Genomic DNA, 19,630 nt, shown 5'->3' with positions numbered 1-19,630 from the left:
AACACGAAGTCTGAAGCTTGGCCTATGCTAAAGTTGTGACAGAAATTTGAGACCGCCAAGAATTTCTGTCTTGTTTATGAAACGCAATGGTCTATGAGTAAAACGCTCCCAGTTTAAATGGATGAATAACAGGTAAAAGCCTACTCTCAATGACCTAGTGACCATCATTTGGTAAAAGTCATGGTTTTATTTACTAAATGCTTCCTAAGAAAATGTGGAGGAAATAGGATCGCCAAGTAACAAGTGATTATACTCAGAGATTATGGGCTGAATTCTCAGATCCTCTTAGCCCATCTTCATCATCCCCTTGGGGCTATATAACTGTGGCTGCTCAGACTCTGCTGCATTAACAGTGCTCCAAGAAGCTTAGCTGGACAACTGATCAGCAGAGATGGCTTGGGATGGAGGACTTGAGCCTAATGGCACAGAGGGCAAAAACTTCTACATCCCCTTGAACAACAAGACAGGACTCGTGAGGAGTCCTTTTGAATATCCGCAGTATTATTTGGCAGATCCATGGTTCTTCAGATTTCTTGCTTTCTATATTTTTTGCCTTGTCATTACTGGATTCCCCATCAACTTTCTGACACTGCTGGTCACCGCTCAAAACAAAAAGCTCCGACAACCTCTCAACTTTATCCTGGTTAATTTGGCAGTGGCTGGACTGATCATGGTCATATTTGGATTCACAGTCACCATTTTTTCTTGTGTCAATGGCTATTTCGCCTTGGGTCCTTTGAGCTGTGCTATTGAAGGATTCATGGCTACAGTTGGAGGTAAAGTTTTGGAATTTCAGGCAGATTTAAGAAACTGTAAAAGGTGACATGGTTTAAAGGTTCTCATCATACATCCCGCTCTCTTTCCTCTCAACAGGTCAGGTATCTCTGTGGTCTCTTGTGGTTCTTGCTGTTGAGAGATACATTGTGGTCTGTAAACCCATGGGAAGTTTCAAGTTTACAGCTACCCATGCAGGAGTGGGTTGTGCTTTTACCTGGATCATGGCTTTGGCCTGTGCTGCCCCCCCATTGTTTGGCTGGTCAAGGTACTGAGATATTTACTCAAAATTCTGTATCCTACCCATGTCTGGAATGGCAGTCAAGGGGAATGGAAGTGTCTTTTATTTTAGGCGTTTCAGTCTAATTCTAAAAAAATTTAGTTGTTCCAGATAAGATGATAATATTAAATTCCCAAAGCTTGAATTATAAAAAGCTGAAAAACATAATTCATCTTTCATTCATAAGACATCAGCTTACACATACCCAAACTTTTGTTGATTACTCGTAAATCCTCTGTTTGTGCAAAGGAAGGGCTGAAAAATAGAATAGAATAGAACAGAAGAGCCCTTTATTGTCATTGTACAAGTACAACAAAATTGTGGGTGCTCCACAAGAACTGTGCTAGAATAAAATATAATAGTAGACAGCAGGAATACATAGGATAAATATACAATCAAGAGGAACGTACAAAAAAAAAAAAAAAGAGGACAGCTAGCACAAATGGTAATATGCTAACAAAACAAACACACAAACAAACAACAATAATGATAAAATAAGAAGCAACAAAGGAGCAAAGGAAATAACAAAGGGAAGTAATAAAGGAAAACAAACTTAAAGCAGCACAACGAACTCAAAAATTTGAAGACAAGAACTAGACACTTCATAAATACAGTCTCCTGACTTAAACCTCAAGGATTGGATGGATGAGTGAAAGCATAGCAACCAGCAAGTGCAGCACATCTGTGAGAACATCTGCAGTGTTTGAATGAACTTTCCAAACTAGTCAAAAAGTCAAAAAAAAAAAAACCTACATAAAAATACAGTTACTCTCTGCTTTAGTTTGAGGATAGACTGAATTTCAGTAGCATCAATCCTCCACTGGCGGTTCCTATTTTAGCTGTTATTTAAAACACTTGAGGTACATCTTGTCTCAGCTTTGATGTAATATTAACAAAATTATATTAAGAGACTGTTTCAAACCATAATGATGACAATGTTCTGGTTTGTTCAGCTTTTTTGCCCCCAATAAATAGTTTTGTTTAAATCAGTTGATTATTTGCTATTTTCTCTGGAAGTACCTCAAAAGCATGTACTGTGTACATATAATGTGTACCTCTGACTGAAGTATCGCTGTAACATTTCCAGAGAATATGCATCTTTGGGATTTAAACTGCTTCTCTTGATGAAGATTTGCTGAGTGAAATATTTCTTCCTCCTGTTCTACTTTTTGAGAACTTCTGTGGATGACACAGAGGATTTACGAACAGTCTTGGCACCAGTTTAATAAATGGTTAGCCTTTGCAAATCTCAAGGAGGCTGGCATCTCTCCCTTTGAGGTGATATCATTCACTTCAACCGGTGGATGCTAAAAACCTCTTCTTTTTTTTTTTTACCTGATGCTTCATATTCAACTAACCTTTTATGTATTCCCAGGTACATTCCTGAGGGAATTCAGGTTTCCTGTGGACCTGACTACTACACTCTGGCCCCAGGATACAACAACGAATCTTATGTCATATACATGTTCACCTGCCACTTCTGTGTCCCTGTCTTCACCATCTTCTTTACCTATGGAAATTTAGTCTTTACAGTGAAGGCCGTAAGTGATGTTTATTTCAATTAAATGTTGTTCCTCTATATCCAGATGTTTGTTGTTGTTGTTGTTCAGAATATTAGGGCAATGTTGGAGATAATATCTAACATTGCTCTAATATTCTGAAAAAAACAAACATCCTTACCTGCTGACATTTTGGTCACATATTTGAACTGATCAGCCTTCATGACCTAAGCCATGTCATCGAATAGTTTTAGCATCAACACTGAATTCAGCACAGACATTATCTAATGATTTCTTTATCTACAGGCTGCAGCCCAACAGCAGGACTCAGCTTCTACCCAAAAAGCTGAAAAGGAAGTGACACGCATGTGCATCCTGATGGTTTTCGGCTTCCTCTTGGCCTGGACCCCATATGCTTCCTTTGCTGCATGGATCTTCTTCAACAGGGGAGCTGCATTCACAGCCACAGCCATGGCTATCCCTGCTTTCTTCTCAAAGAGCTCAGCATTGTTCAACTCCATCATCTACATCCTCATGAACAAACAGGTCAGTTTATTATTATGATCCTGCAAATCAGCAGTTATGGGGACAAGTAAGCAGCTACGATCTGTCCTCATGGCTGCATGCAATTATCGTGTAATGTCTTATAAACCCTATTTTTAATAGTTTTCATGGCAAATATTTATTAGATTCAGGCTCATTTATTGGATTCTTTGCTTTGGGATGATCACAAAGACCACAATGAAGTTTCCTTCATTCTTTTCTTTTTCTTCATTTTATCCCCATTGTAGTTTCGTAACTGCATGCTTTCAACAGTTGGAATGGGTGGTATGGTTGAAGATGAGACCTCAGTATCAACCAGCAAGACAGAAGTCTCCTCCGTTTCTTAAAAATACTACCTACATATCTCCAGCCATACTCCTTCCTGACTTTTCTCTCATTCCGAATGACTGTCTTGACATGGGCATGAGAAAATGGATACAAGTTCATTTTTATCTGCAGGATTTTACTGTAATTGTTCCTTACTATTGTATGTGAAAACTTGACTCTAAGTTTTTTTTTTTTTTTGATGGGATAAGAATCCCCATTGTATATTTGTGACATAAAGAGGTTTTGGTAGCTTCTGTCATGATATTCTGTTTATATTTTATAAACAAAAGCCTAGGAATAATATATTAAATGCATGCATGAAAAGATTTATTACTTGGTTGTTGCCTTTATTTGAACAGTTCCAGAATTTATCCTTAGATTTTATTTGAAACCACTGAGAGGTTTGAGAGATGCAGAAGTAGATTAGATGTTGTTTATATCTTGTAAAAAGTTCATAAAAAGTACAGGAACAATATGTTTCTGTAGGTTCTCAAGGTCATGACAGTCACTAGACAAGTTCCTAAAATGAAGGTAGCTGGATTTCTTTTTGGTTCCTGTTGACAGTTCAATTCTCATCCAAGAGCCTTCTTAAGTGTAAAAAACGACCCCCCCCCCCCCAAAAAAAACAAACAAACAAACAAAACAAAACAAAACAAAACACCCCCCCAAAAAACAAAACAAAAACCAACCAAACAAACAAACAAACAAACAAACAAATCAAAACAAAACAGAACAGAACAGAGCAAAACAAAACAACCCCCCCCCCCCCCCCCCAAAAAAAAAAAAAACAACAACAAAAAAGATAAAGAGTCACAGCTATTTAGCCCCTGCTGGGGTTGTCCACTAGGAGATGGCCCTCAGACTTGCTTACCGACCCTATAATCATGTAAGTGATTAGTATTAGTATTCTGAGATTTGAGAGAGTAAAGGAGACCATCTACATCCAGCCATTATTGAACAGAGGTGTTAGCCTGTAACAGCTATCAGTCATTCAGTCTTGAGAACCCTTCCCAGTTCACAATGCCCATTCACACCATTTCCCATCTATATCCTCCTCTTCTGTCTTCTGCCGACAGCAGAGGGGGCAGTCATTTTTAACCTGGGCTTCGACCTGCCCTTTATGATGCAACCCCTCCTTATTTAGCTAGGCTTGGGAATGACAATCCGATTATTAACTCATTCACTGCCAGCCATTGGCAGTGAATGAGTTAAACCCATTGACTCATTCACTGCCATTGACGGCTATAGACGTCAATGGCAGTGAATGAGTTAAGTGATGACGTGACGACTCCTACTTCCGGGCCTAAAGTAGTCTGCATTTAATATGGCTTTTGTGTTGTTAACATGTTTAATGTTATGTATTTTCTTCTATTTAATCTCAAAAAGCTCCTAAAAAAAGTCAGTGATCACCGTTGACCTCCCTCGGCTTTTATTACCGCTAATCATTTATTTAAGCTCAGTTTTTAAAATCTTAGGATGTAACTACAGCCCAGCCCATGCAGCAGTATATGAATGACTAACTTCGTATTGTGGATGGATTATCTCAGTTGTTCTCCTGGCTGAAGTTTGGTCCTTTTACAGCATCCTGCCATGCGATTACATTTGTTCCTGACCACCGAGAACACTCACGTTAACTTTTATCGAGTGGAAAAAAGTTAGCTTGTTTATATTATGCTAACATAGCTGTGTCACTAGCGGTCACATAGCACATCAATATATACCAGCTAGCCAAACTTCAGTAACCCTACAAACGTCACTGCTGTTTAGTTTTCTGTCTTCATTTGTGATGAGAAAGCTGTACGTTTTAATTTGTTTCCAAAACCCCGCACTCAGGACATGCTATATTGTATTTAGATGGAAGCTAGCGAGCTAACTTCCTGCTAACTTCTAACTCCATTAAATGTCATAAATTCAGTTTTCATGGATGCCTGGATGTTAAACTCAGTTGTTACACCTGGTAGAGCAGAACGCTGATAATTTTTTATTAAAGATGAAAGACTTAAGACAGTGTTTTAACTCTCAGTAATGCCACAGTGATCATTTTATATATGAACCTGCAGCAGAGTTTAGGCCCAGACACGGCTAGTAGTGACGTCAGACTGAACGATCAGATACAGCACGGTGGTTAGCACTGTTGCCGCACAGCAAGAAGGTCCTGAGTTCAATTCCACCATCAGGCCGGGGTCTTTCTGTGTGGAGTTTGCATGTTCTCCCAGTGTTTGCGTGGGTTCTCTCCGGGTACTCAGGCTTCCTCCCACCGTCCAAAGACATGCAACTTGTGGGGATAGGTTAATTGGATAATCCAAATTGCCACTAGGTGTGAATGTGAGTGTGAATGGTTGTCTGTCCCTATGTGTTAGCCCTGCGACAGACTGGCGACCTGTCCAGGGTGTACCCCGCCTTTCGCCCTATGACAGCTGGAAAAGGATAAGCGAATGGATGGATGGATGTATCAAAAAAATTCAAATAAAGAGATAAATAATGAAAGAAAAATCTAAATAAATTGCACAAACATTTAAAAGTGATTAAAAAAATGCCTGATATAGCAAATATGATATAAATTAAAAGACATTAAAATGTAATTATTTTTTAAACAAATTTGTCAAATGGTTCAATAAACACTGCATTTTCAAAAAATGTGAATTTTCTGGTAATTTTTTCATCCTTCAGGTTTTAAAGGGTGAGCTAATTAATGTGTCACATTAAGTAAAGTGAGGCCCTTAGCTTCCTCATTACCCTCACAGTTATTTAATAAAATATACATAAAACATAAATATTTAATAAATTAAAATGACTACAGGATTCTCAACAAGCATTTTAATCACTGTATTCAAGTTACAGACAGATTAATATTCTCATTTATGTACAGCACTGAAACCAACACATCTAATAAACAGATTTTGCAACTGTTTAATTCAGCCTAAAGATTTAATCCCTGAACTTTGTGGAAACACAAATGTTACTGATATAGTTACTGATGTTTGTCACAATAGTGCATACATGCAAACCAATCACAGACTTCTTTTTATGAATGTAATATACAGGAAGAGTAACCACACAAGATAACCATGAGGAGACTCGTGCGAATAGGAATACGAGAATGAGAATGATGTATTGCTATTCAGTGCATACGAAGAGGAACTAACATTAAAGCAAACGGTTATGGTGAAAATGTAATTTGTAAAAATAACCTGTGAGCCACAAGGGTGACATGTCTTGGGCAGATATCCCTGTTAGGAAGCTCTGGGGTGGATGCAGAATGTGATGTAGTGATTGCCTCTGCTGGCTGTCTTCATCCCGGTGTCTCCCTGGAAGAGCTGCAGGAAGCAGCAAGAGGGAGATCTGGGCTTCTCTGCTTAGATGACTGATTCTGCAATAAACAGGAATAATGATTGCTCTTTACTGTTGGAGTTAGGAAATCCCTGATTTACTTATTTTATTATTTTTTGCTTTTTATCATATTCTGTAATTAAAATGATAAAGAAATGAAATGATAATAAAATAAATAATAATTGCTGAGACACACTACAGTACATGTTGATATAGGCGTAGTAGGACAATGGCCAAACTGTTTGTGTGAGACTTGTTTTCACTTTATAGAAAAAAGATAAAATCACATCACCCTTATCCTGGCTTCTTTTACATCTTAGAATTAGATTATAGACTTTACTGATCACTAAAATGTCATCTGCATCTAGGTACATAGACCCCATATATGCCTGCTTGGGGGCCCTTCTGGCTGTTTTAATGCTTAAATCTGATGATCACTGTTGGCTTGCCTTTAGTGTCATCAGCTTTGAAATCGGTCGGCTGAGGAGATAAGGCCAGCAGAATAAGTGATTTCCCTTTATGAGTGATTCTGTTACATTTGATTTCTTATTTTTTGGTTATCTCTCTTTATTTGTTTTCCTAATTGCAGCCTTTTGTTCTTTAATTAATTTGCTTTATTTTTTTGTAATATTTAACCTTTTTAACCTTTTATTCTATCCCTTAAGTGTTCTGTCAAAACACTTTGAAAGTTGTTTCTCTGTTTTTAAAGGGATATATCACTTAAATCAGTTTTGTCGTTTGTTAGAGTTTTTCAATTTTATACTTTTTATATGTGTTGTAGCGGCGGATGTGTAAAGCTGGCCCACATTCACGTAATGTAACGTTTGTGCTTTTGTTTTGGTAACTTCCTGTGGGACCGGAAGTGAATGTTTTAACGGTAAACGGCTTGATGTGCAGAAAGACGGAAGAAGGTGAAAAATTAATGCTAACGGAGAAAAGGGAGAGAGGGATATAGTTAAATTGTACGAAGACAAATGGTTCTAGCTACAGTCGACAGGGGAACAAGGTTTGTAATGTATAAGATTTAATTTGAGCAAGTTGAAATGCATAATATGTATTATATAGTTTAATAGATAACGGTTAGACCAGCGTAATGAGCGGTTAAGATGCTGTACATGAATAATATGGTAATTGTTTCATTTGTTTGTCTAGCTCTTACGTTGGTTCGTTGTCCGATACACGGCAAGGAACAATAAAGGTCGTTCAACAACCATCAGTTCTGGCCTTCTCAATTCGACTGGATGCTACAGTAAGAGCTTGACCGCCGCCATTTTGCTACACCACGAGGGCTCAAGGTTTAACGGCAATTCCCACAACGTCCAGCAGATGGCAGAAGCAGGTCAGAGAATAAAACGGTGAAAGGCTTAAGGAAAATAAAGTTAAAATGGAGGATTTAGAAGAAGACATTAATGAACAGTTTGCAAACAAAGAACAAATATTAAATGAGCCACAAGATAAAGCTCAAAGTGACTCCGCGATTCCAAGACGTTCAGAAAGAGCCAAGGTGCCAACCGAAAAAATGCTAACTTATCAGAAAGAAGAGATAAGTAAAAAAGAAAAAAGACTATTAACTCTTTATGAACAATGGAAAATACGAGTGCGAGAAACAAGAGAAAGATTAAAGTTGGACATTTCAGAGAAAGAAATGGCAGATCTTGCAGATGATGTAGAGCAAAGAAAAGATGAACTGCTAAAGCTGTACACTGAAATGAGAAGTCACATTGCACCTTCATCGGACATACGAAGAAAAACCGATGCATGTGAAGCAGTTACTCATGACATCGTGAAAGTCATCCTGGAAAGAATAAGCGGCGTAGATGGAGATTTTGATGGAGAATATGAAAGAAAACGTCTACGCAGACTATTAGAACATGATTATGCCCAATCCATCTATGGTTCAACTGCAGCATCGAAACGTAGCCAACTGTCTTCAGCCTCACATCTTGCTTCAAAACGAGCAGATGCAGCAGCAGAACTAGCAGCAAAGGAGGCAGAGTACAAGATTGTACAAGAGGAACAAAGACAGAAGGAAAAGATAAAGGCTCTAGAAGAGGAGCATAAGAAACAAATGGCAGTTCAAACATCAGAGTTGGAACGCCTGAAAGCCGAAAGGGAGGTGGAAGCCGCTCGCGCCAGGTTGGACGCCTACAACAGAGAGCTGTCACAACTTGATGATGCATATTCAGTTAAGATGGAAAAGGTGAACCCAGAGCACACACCCAAACACACTGTACCATCATACTCCATACCAGCACCAACAGCCCCTCCTAGTGTCAGCCAGCTTGCACAGGCGGTACAAGACAGCATAAGAATAAATAGACTCCCCGCGCCAGAACCAACGATGTTTAGTGGTGAGCCAATAAAATTTATTGAATGGAAATCCACTTTCATGTCACTTATTGAACAAACTGGCATGTCAGCAGCAGACAAACTGTACTATCTAAAAAGGTATGTAACTGGCTCAGCTCGCAAGTGCCTTGAAGGGACTTTCTTCAGAAATGATGAAGAAGCGTATAACGACGCTTGGGCAAAGTTAAACCAAAGGTACGGCCAGCCATTCGTGCTACAAAGGGCATTTAGAGAGAAGTTATCTAGTTGGCCTAAAATACAGTCGAGAGATGCCGATGGGCTAAGGAACTTTGCTGATTTTGTGAATGCATGCACACTTGCCATGCCTCATGTGAAAGGACTGCAAATACTCAATGACTGTGAAGAAAATCAGAAACTGTTGCATAAATTGCCAGACTGGATAAACACAAGATGGAACAGGCATGTAACAAAGATACTCATGGGCGGTGGTGAATTCCCCAGCTTTAGTGAATTTGCCTCCTTTCTCTCGCTTGAAGCAGAAGTAGCATGTAACCCAGTCACTTCCATACATGCACTTCGCTCCCCAGAAACAAATGATGACAAAAGAAACACAAAAGAAGTCAAAAGAAACAAGGCAAGTGTATTTAACATTAACACAACTGAAAGAGATGCAAAGACTAAAATATACAACAGTTCTTCATGCACACTGTGCCAAGAGTTGCATCCACTTATAAAGTGCCCAAACTTTCTGCAAATGACCCTGGAAATGAAAAAGAAACATGTAAAGGACAATAAACATTGTTATGGTTGTTTAAAGCAAGGTCATAGTGCTAAGGACTGCAAACGGCGCCTCACTTGTGAAACCTGCTCTAAGAGACACCCGACCTGTCTTCACGATGAGAACTACAGCATTAGTCTGCAAAGAGAAAAGCAAGCTCAAGTGAGTATAGACAACGCAACACAAGGGAACTCACCTGAAAGTGCAACAGCCATAGCGTTAAATGTCGCTAGAGCAGAACACACAGTCAGCACCTCCATGATAGTCCCAGTATGGGTCTCAACGGCTGCTAATCCACAAAGGGAAAAACTAGTCTATGCGCTACTAGACACGCAGAGCGACACTGTTTTTATAGATCAGGATGTAACACAGAAACTGCAAGCAAATGTGTGCCCTGTGAAACTCAGACTAACCACGATGATGGGTAAAAATGCAGTAGTAAGCAGCGGAAAGGTGTGTGATCTTCTAGTGAGAGGTTACAATTCAGCAACAGTGCTAAGGCTCCCAACTGCTTACACAAAGGACTACATACCTGCAAATAGAGAACACATACCAACATGTGACACGGCAAAACTGTGGAGCCATTTGTCGTCCATTGTAGATGAGATCCCACCGCTCCTCAGTTGTGAGGTGAGTCTCCTGATTGGTTATACTTGTCCCCAAGCTCTGGCGCCCAGACAAGTACTCTTAGGTAAAGACAATGAGCCATATGCCATCCAAACTGATTTAGGATGGAGCATCGTTGGCAACTCAGCGCCATGCAATGCATCAGAGACAACAAGGAGTCTCTGTCACAGAATAATTGTTAAAGAAATGCCTCCATGTACTCCCGCAGATGCAATACGTGCACTAGAAAGGGACTTTAAAGAAGACGAAATAAACGAAAAGAGGGTGTCTCAAGACGACCTTAGGTTTCTCGAGAAACTTGAACAAGGCATAACACAAACAGAAAGGGGACATTACGAAATGCCATTGCCATTTAAGGAAAGGCCACAAATGCCAGATAACAGACAACTCGCCGAGAGCAGACTCAATCAGCTCAAACGTAAACTAACGCGCGATGAAAAATACAGAAGAGACTATGTCACATATATGAATGACATCATACAAAGGGGCGACGCCGAAGAGACCGATGATAATGGACCTGAAGGCGAGACATGGTACATACCGCACCACGGCATCTATCACCCAAAGAAACCAGAACGGTTACGTGTGGTGTTCGACTGTTCAGCCAGACACAAGGGTACCTGTCTCAACGACCATTTACTAAATGGCCCCGACATGATAAACAACTTGATCGGCGTGCTCGTCCGCTTCCGACAACATCAGGTAGCGCTAATGTGCGACATTGAAAAAATGTTCCACCAATTCAAAGTCGACACGAACGATCGCGACTACCTACGCTTTCTATGGTGGAAAGGAGGAGACATGAGCAAACCACCTCAAGCTTATCGAATGACCGTACATCTCTTTGGTGCTGTTTCATCACCTGGTTGTGCAAATTACGGATTTAAACGTTTAGCCAAAGAGAACAGCTCCAAGTACCCCGTAGCGGCACAGTTTATAACCAGAGACTTCTATGTCGATGATGGGGTAACAAGCGTTGAGACCGTGAAAGACGCTGCACAACTCACAAGAGAAGCACGTGAGCTATGTGCGAAAGGTGGGCTAAGGTTACATAAGTTTGTGTCTAACAACAGTGTTGCACTCAAAGACATTCCTGCTTCAGAACATGCAACAGACAGAAAAACAAGGGACTTGACATTCAGCGAATCACAAACAGAAAGAGCACTCGGGATGTATTGGAACATAGAAAAGGATTGTTTTACATTCAACAAAGCTGTAAAGGATCAACCCCCAACCAGACGCAGCATCTTGTCCACAGTCGCAGCAATATTCGACCCGTTGGGTTTCATTGCTCCGTACGTTCTTAACGGCAAAAGAATCCTGCAGGAAATGTGCCGCCAAGGTACAGACTGGGACGATCCACTTCCTGAACATCTCAACCCGCAATGGCAGTGCTGGAAAGAAGATCTACACAACCTGAAAAGGTTGCAGATAAACAGATGTTATGTTCCTACATCGTTTGGAGATGTGGTAAAAAGAGAATTGCACCACTTTTCTGATGCAAGTACGACAGGATATGGACAATGCACTTACCTAAGACTGATAAACAAAAACAAAGAGGTACACTGTAGTTTTGTAATGGGCAAAGCTCGAGTCTCTCCAACAAAGGTTACCACAATTCCGAGGCTGGAGTTGACTGCAGCTGCAGTATCAATCACAGTAAGCAGCATGCTAAAGGAAGAGTTACCCTATGACAATGTGGAAGAGTTCTTTTGGACAGATTCAAAGGTCACGCTGGGGTACATTAGCAATGAAGCAAGACGCTTCCACACATTCGTTGCCAATAGAGTGCAAAAAATACGTAACAATACCGCACCACAGCAATGGTTCTATGTACCAACGGGTGAAAACCCTGCTGACATAGCTTCAAGGGGCACATCAGTAGCAGAGCTGCTATCATCAAACTGGCTCACAGGCCCTCAGTTCTTATGGGAAAGGAAGTTAAATCTTCCAACTAAAGAGTCTATTGAACTTTTGGTGGGAGATCCAGAGGTGAGAAAAGTGCAAACACTCAACAGCCAAACTACAGAACACAGGAGTCTCTGTGACCGTCTCACAAGGTTCTCATCCTGGTCACATGCTGTCAGTGCCATAGCACGTCTCAAGCGGTTCCTACTCAGAGACAAATCAAAGTCACTCAGCACTGTAACTGAAAGACAAAACGCTGAAATGGTGATTATCAAAAACCTACAAGGACTAACATTTTCAGATGAGATAAAGACATTAAGCAAAGGAAAGGCACTACATGAGAGCAACAAAATTTACAAGTTGGATCCTTTCTTGGACGAAGACAATGTGCTCAAGGTGGGAGGAAGGCTACAACACTCATCGCTTCCTAACACATTCAAACATCCAACTGTCATTCCAAGAGACCATCATACTACAAAACTCATAATCGCTCACTGTCACGAAAGAATAAATCATCAAAGAAAGAGCTTCACAATGAACGAAATACGGTCCAGCGGTTATTGGATTCCCAAGCTAAGTCAAACAGTATCAGACTACATCCGTCAGTGTGTGACATGTCGGAGACTAAGGAGAGCTGTGGAAGGACAAAAAATGAAAGATCTCCCCACAGAAAGAGTCGAGCATTCTCCGCCTTTCACATACTGTGGTATGGATGTTTTCGGCCCGTTCCTAACCAAACAAGCAAGAAAAGAAAACAAAAGGTACGCTCTCCTTTTCACTTGTTTCTATTTACGAGCAGTACACGTAGAAATGTTAGAAGACCTGACTACGGACGCTTTCATTAATGGACTAAGGTGCTTTATAGCTCTGAGAGGCTCTGTCAGACAAATAAAATGTGATCGAGGTACTAACTTTGTAGGTGCCAAAAATGAACTGTGTGCAGCACTGAATGAAATAGACACTGAAAAACTGACAATCTTTCTATCTGAGAAACAATGTGAATTCGTGTTTAACACACCCCATGCTAGCCACGCAGGTGGAGTATGGGAACGACAAATTCGGACTGTGAGAAACGTCCTCAACGCCACACTCGCTCTCGCAAAGAGACGACTCACCGATTCATCGCTCAGAACCTTTCTCTATGAAGCAGCTGCAATAGTAAACAGCCGCCCATTGACGACAGACAATCTCAATGATCCAAACAGTTTGAAACCAATAACTCCAAATCATCTCCTAACTATGAAGACCACAACAGCCTTGCCTCCTCCAGGACAGTTTGTTAAAGAGGATCTGTACGCCCGGAAGCAATGGCGTCAGGTGCAATACCTAACGGAGCAATTTTGGAGCAGATGGAAGGGAGAATATCTGCACAACATCAGGGTCCGGCAGAGATGGCATGTTGTTAAAAGGAATATGCAAGTAGGTGACATAGTGATGGACAAGGAAGAAATACTGCCACGATCCCAATGGAGACTTGGTAGGGTTGTGGACACCATAACAGACGAAGATGGACTTGTGAGAAAGGTCAAAGTAACCTTTGCAGACAGAAACCTTAGTAAAAAGGGTGAACGTTTGCATAAGATGTCTACAGTGGAACGCCCAGTTCATAAGTTGGTTCTACTGCTGGAAAGTTGTGAAAAACAAGATGCACTAAGCAGTTAAAATGCGATGAGAATTTGTTGTTGCATATACAAAGGTATTATCATTGTTAAGTTACCTGTTTAGAAATTATTTGTGTTTTATTTGTTTGTAACAGCAAATAATTTGGTGGGAGTGTAGCGGCGGATGTGTAAAGCTGGCCCACATTCACGTAATGTAACGTTTGTGCTTTTGTTTTGGTAACTTCCTGTGGGACCGGAAGTGAATGTTTTAACGGTAAACGGCTTGATGTGCAGAAAGACGGAAGAAGGTGAAAAATTAATGCTAACGGAGAAAAGGGAGAGAGGGATATAGTTAAATTGTACGAAGACAAATGGTTCTAGCTACAGTCGACAGGGGAACAAGGTTTGTAATGTATAAGATTTAATTTGAGCAAGTTGAAATGCATAATATGTATTATATAGTTTAATAGATAACGGTTAGACCAGCGTAATGAGCGGTTAAGATGCTGTACATGAATAATATGGTAATTGTTTCATTTGTTTGTCTAGCTCTTACGTTGGTTCGTTGTCCGATACACGGCAAGGAACAATAAAGGTCCCTTGTGATGTCCTCCCGATTTGCATACAATGTGAGCCATCAGGGGTCAAAAGTGTCCCCACTTCATTTGACTGTTTTTTAAAGTAAAAAGTATAAATTGTCAATCAATTCAGTGTTACACCTTAGTTTTACTTAAGACCAACACATTAACACAAAATTTACTCAACATTTTACATTTTAGGGCCACCAGACCTTCTTTACAAAAAATAAACCCTGTTTTTTTAGCGAAAACAAATTGAGAAAATTAAATATTTAATTGTTTAGATAATTTTGACTATCTGAATAACTAGAGAGTGCTGTATGTTGAACTTTAGTGAGAATTTTTTTTTTCAAGCGTTTATAAATTTTTAATGGCAGCAAATAATCACACTGGTGGTCCTCAGGGGTCAAAAATGTCCCCACTTCATTTGACTGTTTTTTAAAGTAAAAAGTATAAATTGTCAATCAATTCAGTGTTACACCTTAGTTTTACTTAAGACCAACACATTAACACAAAATTTACTCAACATTTTACATTTTAGGGCCACCAGACCTTCTTTACAAAAAAATAAACCCTGTTTTTTAGCGAAAATAAAAAAAGAAAATTAAATATTTAATTGTTTAGATAATTTTGACTATCTGAATAACTAGAGAGTGCTGTATGTTGAACTTTAGTGAGAATTTTTTTTTTGAACCATTTAAATTTTTTTAATGGCAGCAAATAATCACACTGGTGGTCCTCAGGGGTCAAAAATGTCCCCACTTCATTTGACTGTTTTTTAAAGTAAAAAGTATAAATTGTCAATCAATTCAGTGTTACACCTTAGTTTTACTTAAGACCAACACATTAACACAAATTTTACTCAACATTTTACATTTTAGGGCCACCAGACCTTCTTTACAAAAAATAAACCCTGTTTTTTAGCGAAAACAAATTGAGAAAATTAAATATTTAATTGTTTAGATAATTTTGACTATCTGAATAACTAGAGAGTGCTGTATGTTGAACTTTAGTGAGAAAGTTTTTTTTCAAGCGTTTGAAAATTTTTAATGGCAGCAAATAATCACACTGGTGGTCCTCAGGGGTCAAAAATGTCCCCACTTCATTTGACTGTTTTTTTAAAGTATAAAGTATAAATTGTCAATCAATTCAGTGTTACACCTTAGTTTTACTTAAGACCAACACATTAACACATAATTTACCCAACATTTTACATTTTAGGGCCACCAGACCTTGTTTACAAAAAATACACCCTGTTTTTTAGCGAAAATAAAACAAGAAAATTAAATATTTAATTAAATTAAATATTAAAAAATTTTTTTTTTTTTAAAAATTCTCACTAAAGTTCAACATACAGAGTGCTGTATGTTGAACTTTAGTGAGAATTCTTTTTTTGAACCATTTATAAATTTTAAATGGCAGCACATAATCACACCTGTGGTCCTCAGGGCTCAAAAATGACCCCGTTTGCTTTGAAGCAACAAGTATAAAATATCATCCATCTCTGTGTTTCAAGGTTTTATTCAACTTTATTCCAACTCATTGCCTGACAGTTTTCTATATTTTGGCATGGTAGGAGGGCATGAGTCTGAGTGAAGGCAAACTTTCATGAGGACAAAGGCGTGTCCATATTTGACCCAAGTGCAGGAGGAAGCTCAGGTTTATTCCTCTGCACTGGTCCCATCATGGACAGCATTCTTTCTGCAGTTGCAGGCCAAGGGGCATATACAGTAAACAAGCTGTTACAGGTGATTGTTTTCTTTTGGAAACCTGCAATGTTAGGGACAACTCGTGTCCTGACTGCAGGACAGACGGTTTGCCATCGCACACGAGCATGTTCCATGTACAGCTGGACCTGCATCACATGCTGCCCATGTTTTTGTCTCAAAGTTCCCTGGTTTACTTGGATGTTCTGTTGGAGGGGACAGAGTCCTCTGAAGGGGACTTGGTGCTCATACAGTCACATCAGTACCAGGATCTTACATCACAGCAGGAGGAACACCCACTTGTGTTTCAAGTCAAGTCAACACCAACACACATCATACACCTCACAGGAGCACGTTTGTGTCATGAACGACGATCATCTATTGTGTCTTTATCAAGAAATTATGTCCTTTTTGTGCTTCTATGATTAATCTTGTGTCAGCATGAAAACTTCTCTACCAGACTCAGGATGTCATAAACTGGCCGTAGCGACTCTACTGGATGCACGGCAGTAAGAATCAACACACCCACATATGCCTACAGCTGCATTCGGTCCATTTTTCTTCCTCTCTTGTTGTCCCTCCTTGTTCATCATTGAGTTGGCTGTAGAGCAGGTCATCTGCTAATTGGATGGTTGTTGGTTCAATCTCTGTGTGCTCTAGTCTGGAGTTCTTACCAAGGTGTCCTTGGGCAAGTTACTGAACTCCAACTTGGTCTCTGATGCATCCATTGGCATGTGAACGTTAAAAAGCAGAATACAAGCAGAATACACTGTGTATAATGCTTTCAGTACTCGAGTAGAAAAGCCACTGAAGGAGTATGGGACCTGGCACATGTGCTTGGACTGTGGTAGATCATCTTTCTCTGAGGCACATGAGAGAGTCATGCATCGTCTGTCACTGGGAAGGTTAGAAGACCAGATCAGTGTTTCCTCACATTACTGCAAATATTCCTCTGTCTCAGCTGACTCCTCTTTCCTGCTTGATTCTTTGTCTTCATCATAATTGAAATGGATGATGTGTAGTCCTCTGACACATCTTCTATTTCAGTTTCACATTCTGAAAATTCAAGAAACTTCAAGAAGCCCAGTCACTTTCTCTCCAAGCTCCTCAGACTACCATGTCCTGGATGCCTGAGAACCTACTTGAACATAGTTCAGATTCTTCATCACTTTTCTTCACTTCATAGCCTTCTTCCACTTCTGCAGGTGGCTGATGTGCTTTTTCAGAGAAAGGGTAGCATGTGCTCTAAATATTGACAATATTTTCTATATCTTCTAACCCTGGATCTTCCTGAACATTGATTCTCCCTCCTCATTATACTAGAGGACAATATGTGCTTTGTCCTACTGGTCATTGCTTTGCACAACATGGTAAAAAAAAGTATGCTCATCAAAGTATGCAAATCTCCAGTGCAATGGAGGCTTTTGAGGATACTTTCTGTGTATGTATTATTGTAGAGTCTACCTTACAATACGAAACACTTTGATGCGGCTGTTGTTGTGATTTGGCGCTGTATAAATAAAATTTCATTGAATATAGAGCACCTGCCTCCTCATTGTGCTGCCTGTTGTGGTTGTTATGACCAGTGCTTGACCCCACACATCAGTGATCCAAGATCAAAGATGTTTGAAAACAGTATGGTGTGAAAATACGGCTCTTTGCAACACTTTGTACTTTGGGGTCATTTTTGTCCACGAGGGCCAACAACGTTATAAAATTCAATAAAAACCACATAAATAAATCAAATTACTTGAAACTTATTCCAATCATTCATAGTATAGTAATGAATAACTTCTGTTATTTTCAGCCCATTTGATGAATAACAAATACATTTTTGATAGCAAAAGATTTCTTTAGAGGACAAAAATGACCCGTGGACAACACAAGGGATAAAGGTCGTTCAACAACCATCAGTTCTGGCCTTCTCAATTCGACTGGATGCTACATGTGTAGATGTTTGCTTCATATTTAATGCTATGCACCGTGTGAGGCTAGGATTTTTTTTATGCTTGCACAACAACATTAAAGGTCTTGAATCTATTTATTGTACTGTTATAAGTCTGTTTATTGTTTATTCTGTCAATTAACATTTTACTGTATTTTTTGTTTTTCTTTTAACTACCTTTGGTGAGTCTTTTTAAATCTTTTATTTTTCAATTTATCTCCTGTATTATTTTCATACAATTATTATTATTATTATTATTATTATTATTATTATTATTATTTCATATAATTCATATAAAATTTAAATTTAGGTTAATTGAGGTTAGCATGATCAACATGAACTTTATTCCAATGTTGATTTATTAACTCAGAGCTTTAACAGTTGCTAGTGTTCTCAGAGTAATAAATTTACCTCTTTTACTAACAGGACTGCCCCTCAAAATTTATAATACTACTAATAAAAGCACCTATTTACAAGTGGTCACCGCAGTGGGTGGATGTTTGATTTGGCAGCTTTGCCCTTCTTGATGCAACTCATTAAGAGAGAACATTTGAAAGAACTAAACATCATTTAATGTAGATCAGAGTTTTAATAAATGCATTATTTTGTGATTAGACAACAATGTAGCTACATAGCAGAGCGAGTACAACACTGACAGAAGTAGGGCAGGACTCCCAAAGCCTTGAAACATGCTGGCAGAAATGCAGCAGATGGAGACTTGATGAAGGATGAGGTTGATGTTGGGAGGAGCCTTACTGCACAAATGGGAATCCTGCAGGCAGAATGACAGAAGAGCAGTGAGATTTATAGCACATGGGACAAAAACTGATTGGTTCGCAGGAGCAGGGCAACAAAATGATTGGGCCAGAGTGATGACGACAGCGTTGAGTTTGACAGCGTGGGAATATGGAAGTGATGTAAAGAAGAGACCAGCAGCCACCCAGAAAATCAGACAGATAAATGAATAGAGATCTTCTTTCATTTCATTAGCTGGCCACCAATTAGTATACACATCATTGTTATCACATCAAATTATCAGTCAACGTTGCAATGGTTTGTTAATCTATTTTGTTCAGTAATCTTTGAAAATAACCTTAATTTGTAAGTACAGGGTATTATATAATACCTTATTATATTGTGTACAGGGCATTAAGTAGCCTCTTTATGACCAAAGAGGAGGCTACTGTTACAGGGTTGTAGTAAGTCGATGATATTGCCACATACAAAAGTAATTGCTAAAAAGCTTTTAAGCTAAAACTTGCGTCAGCATCTCTATACACAGGCTTATAACCACAACGTTTGACATAGTTCATTGCGGTCATGTGTAAAGTAGTGGGATAAGAATTTTTACCTCCAAGTCCGAGTCCATAGCTCTCAGTCATGAGTTGCTGCCCAATGTGGAGGACTTAAAATATCTCAGGTTC

General features: G+C 39.3%; 2 protein-coding genes across 3 annotated transcripts; both read left to right on the top strand.

Moving 5' to 3' along the window:
• Positions 1-340: 340 nt before the first annotated feature.
• On the top strand, positions 341-3,749 carry LOC147330930 (green-sensitive opsin). Its single transcript, XM_086292889.1, has 5 exons — positions 341-776; positions 874-1,042; positions 2,430-2,595; positions 2,860-3,099; positions 3,345-3,749. The coding sequence occupies exons 1-5, from the start codon at positions 392-394 to the stop codon at positions 3,441-3,443; spliced, it is 1,059 nt and encodes a 352-aa protein (XP_086149015.1). The 5' UTR covers positions 341-391; the 3' UTR covers positions 3,444-3,749.
• A 139-nt stretch (positions 3,750-3,888) lies between these two features.
• On the top strand, positions 3,889-18,301 carry LOC147330929 (uncharacterized). 2 transcript variants are annotated; one of them, XM_086292886.1, is made up of 3 exons: positions 3,889-7,759; positions 7,906-14,572; positions 18,157-18,301. In XM_086292886.1, exon 2 carries the CDS (start codon positions 8,138-8,140, stop codon positions 14,036-14,038), a length of 5,901 nt encoding a protein of 1,966 aa, XP_086149012.1. In that variant the 5' UTR covers positions 3,889-7,759; positions 7,906-8,137; the 3' UTR covers positions 14,039-14,572; positions 18,157-18,301. The 2 variants fall into 2 exon arrangements, with proteins under 2 accessions (XP_086149012.1, XP_086149013.1); XM_086292887.1 differs by having other exon boundaries at positions 3,889-14,380; positions 14,527-18,301.
• The last annotated feature ends 1,329 nt before the right edge of the window (positions 18,302-19,630 follow it).

This window comes from Aulonocara sp. 'chitande type north' Nkhata Bay, linkage group LG5 (genome assembly GCF_057382095.1).
Source record: "Aulonocara sp. 'chitande type north' Nkhata Bay isolate Kocher_YH1m ecotype deep benthic linkage group LG5, A_spYH_male_GT1.1, whole genome shotgun sequence".
NCBI classification, from domain to species: Eukaryota; Metazoa; Chordata; class Actinopteri; order Cichliformes; family Cichlidae; genus Aulonocara; species Aulonocara sp. 'chitande type north' Nkhata Bay.
The sequence above is the reverse complement of the archived record's forward strand: the minus strand, read 5'-3'. Positions and strand labels throughout refer to the sequence as shown.

What these genes read in the sequence shown, in the direction of transcription:
- LOC147330930 (XM_086292889.1), top strand. Translation starts at nt 392, where the DNA reads ATGGCTTGGGATGGAGGACTTGAGCCTAATGGCACAGAGGGCAAAAAC. An exon ending in ATTCATGGCTACAGTTGGAG is followed by an intron (nt 777 to 873) that starts GTAAAGTTTTGG and finishes TCCTCTCAACAG; the next exon opens with GTCAGGTATCTCTGTGGTCT. An exon ending in CCATTGTTTGGCTGGTCAAG is followed by an intron (nt 1,043 to 2,429) that starts GTACTGAGATAT and finishes ATGTATTCCCAG; the next exon opens with GTACATTCCTGAGGGAATTC.
- LOC147330929 (XM_086292886.1), top strand. Translation starts at nt 8,138, where the DNA reads ATGGAGGATTTAGAAGAAGACATTAATGAACAGTTTGCAAACAAAGAA.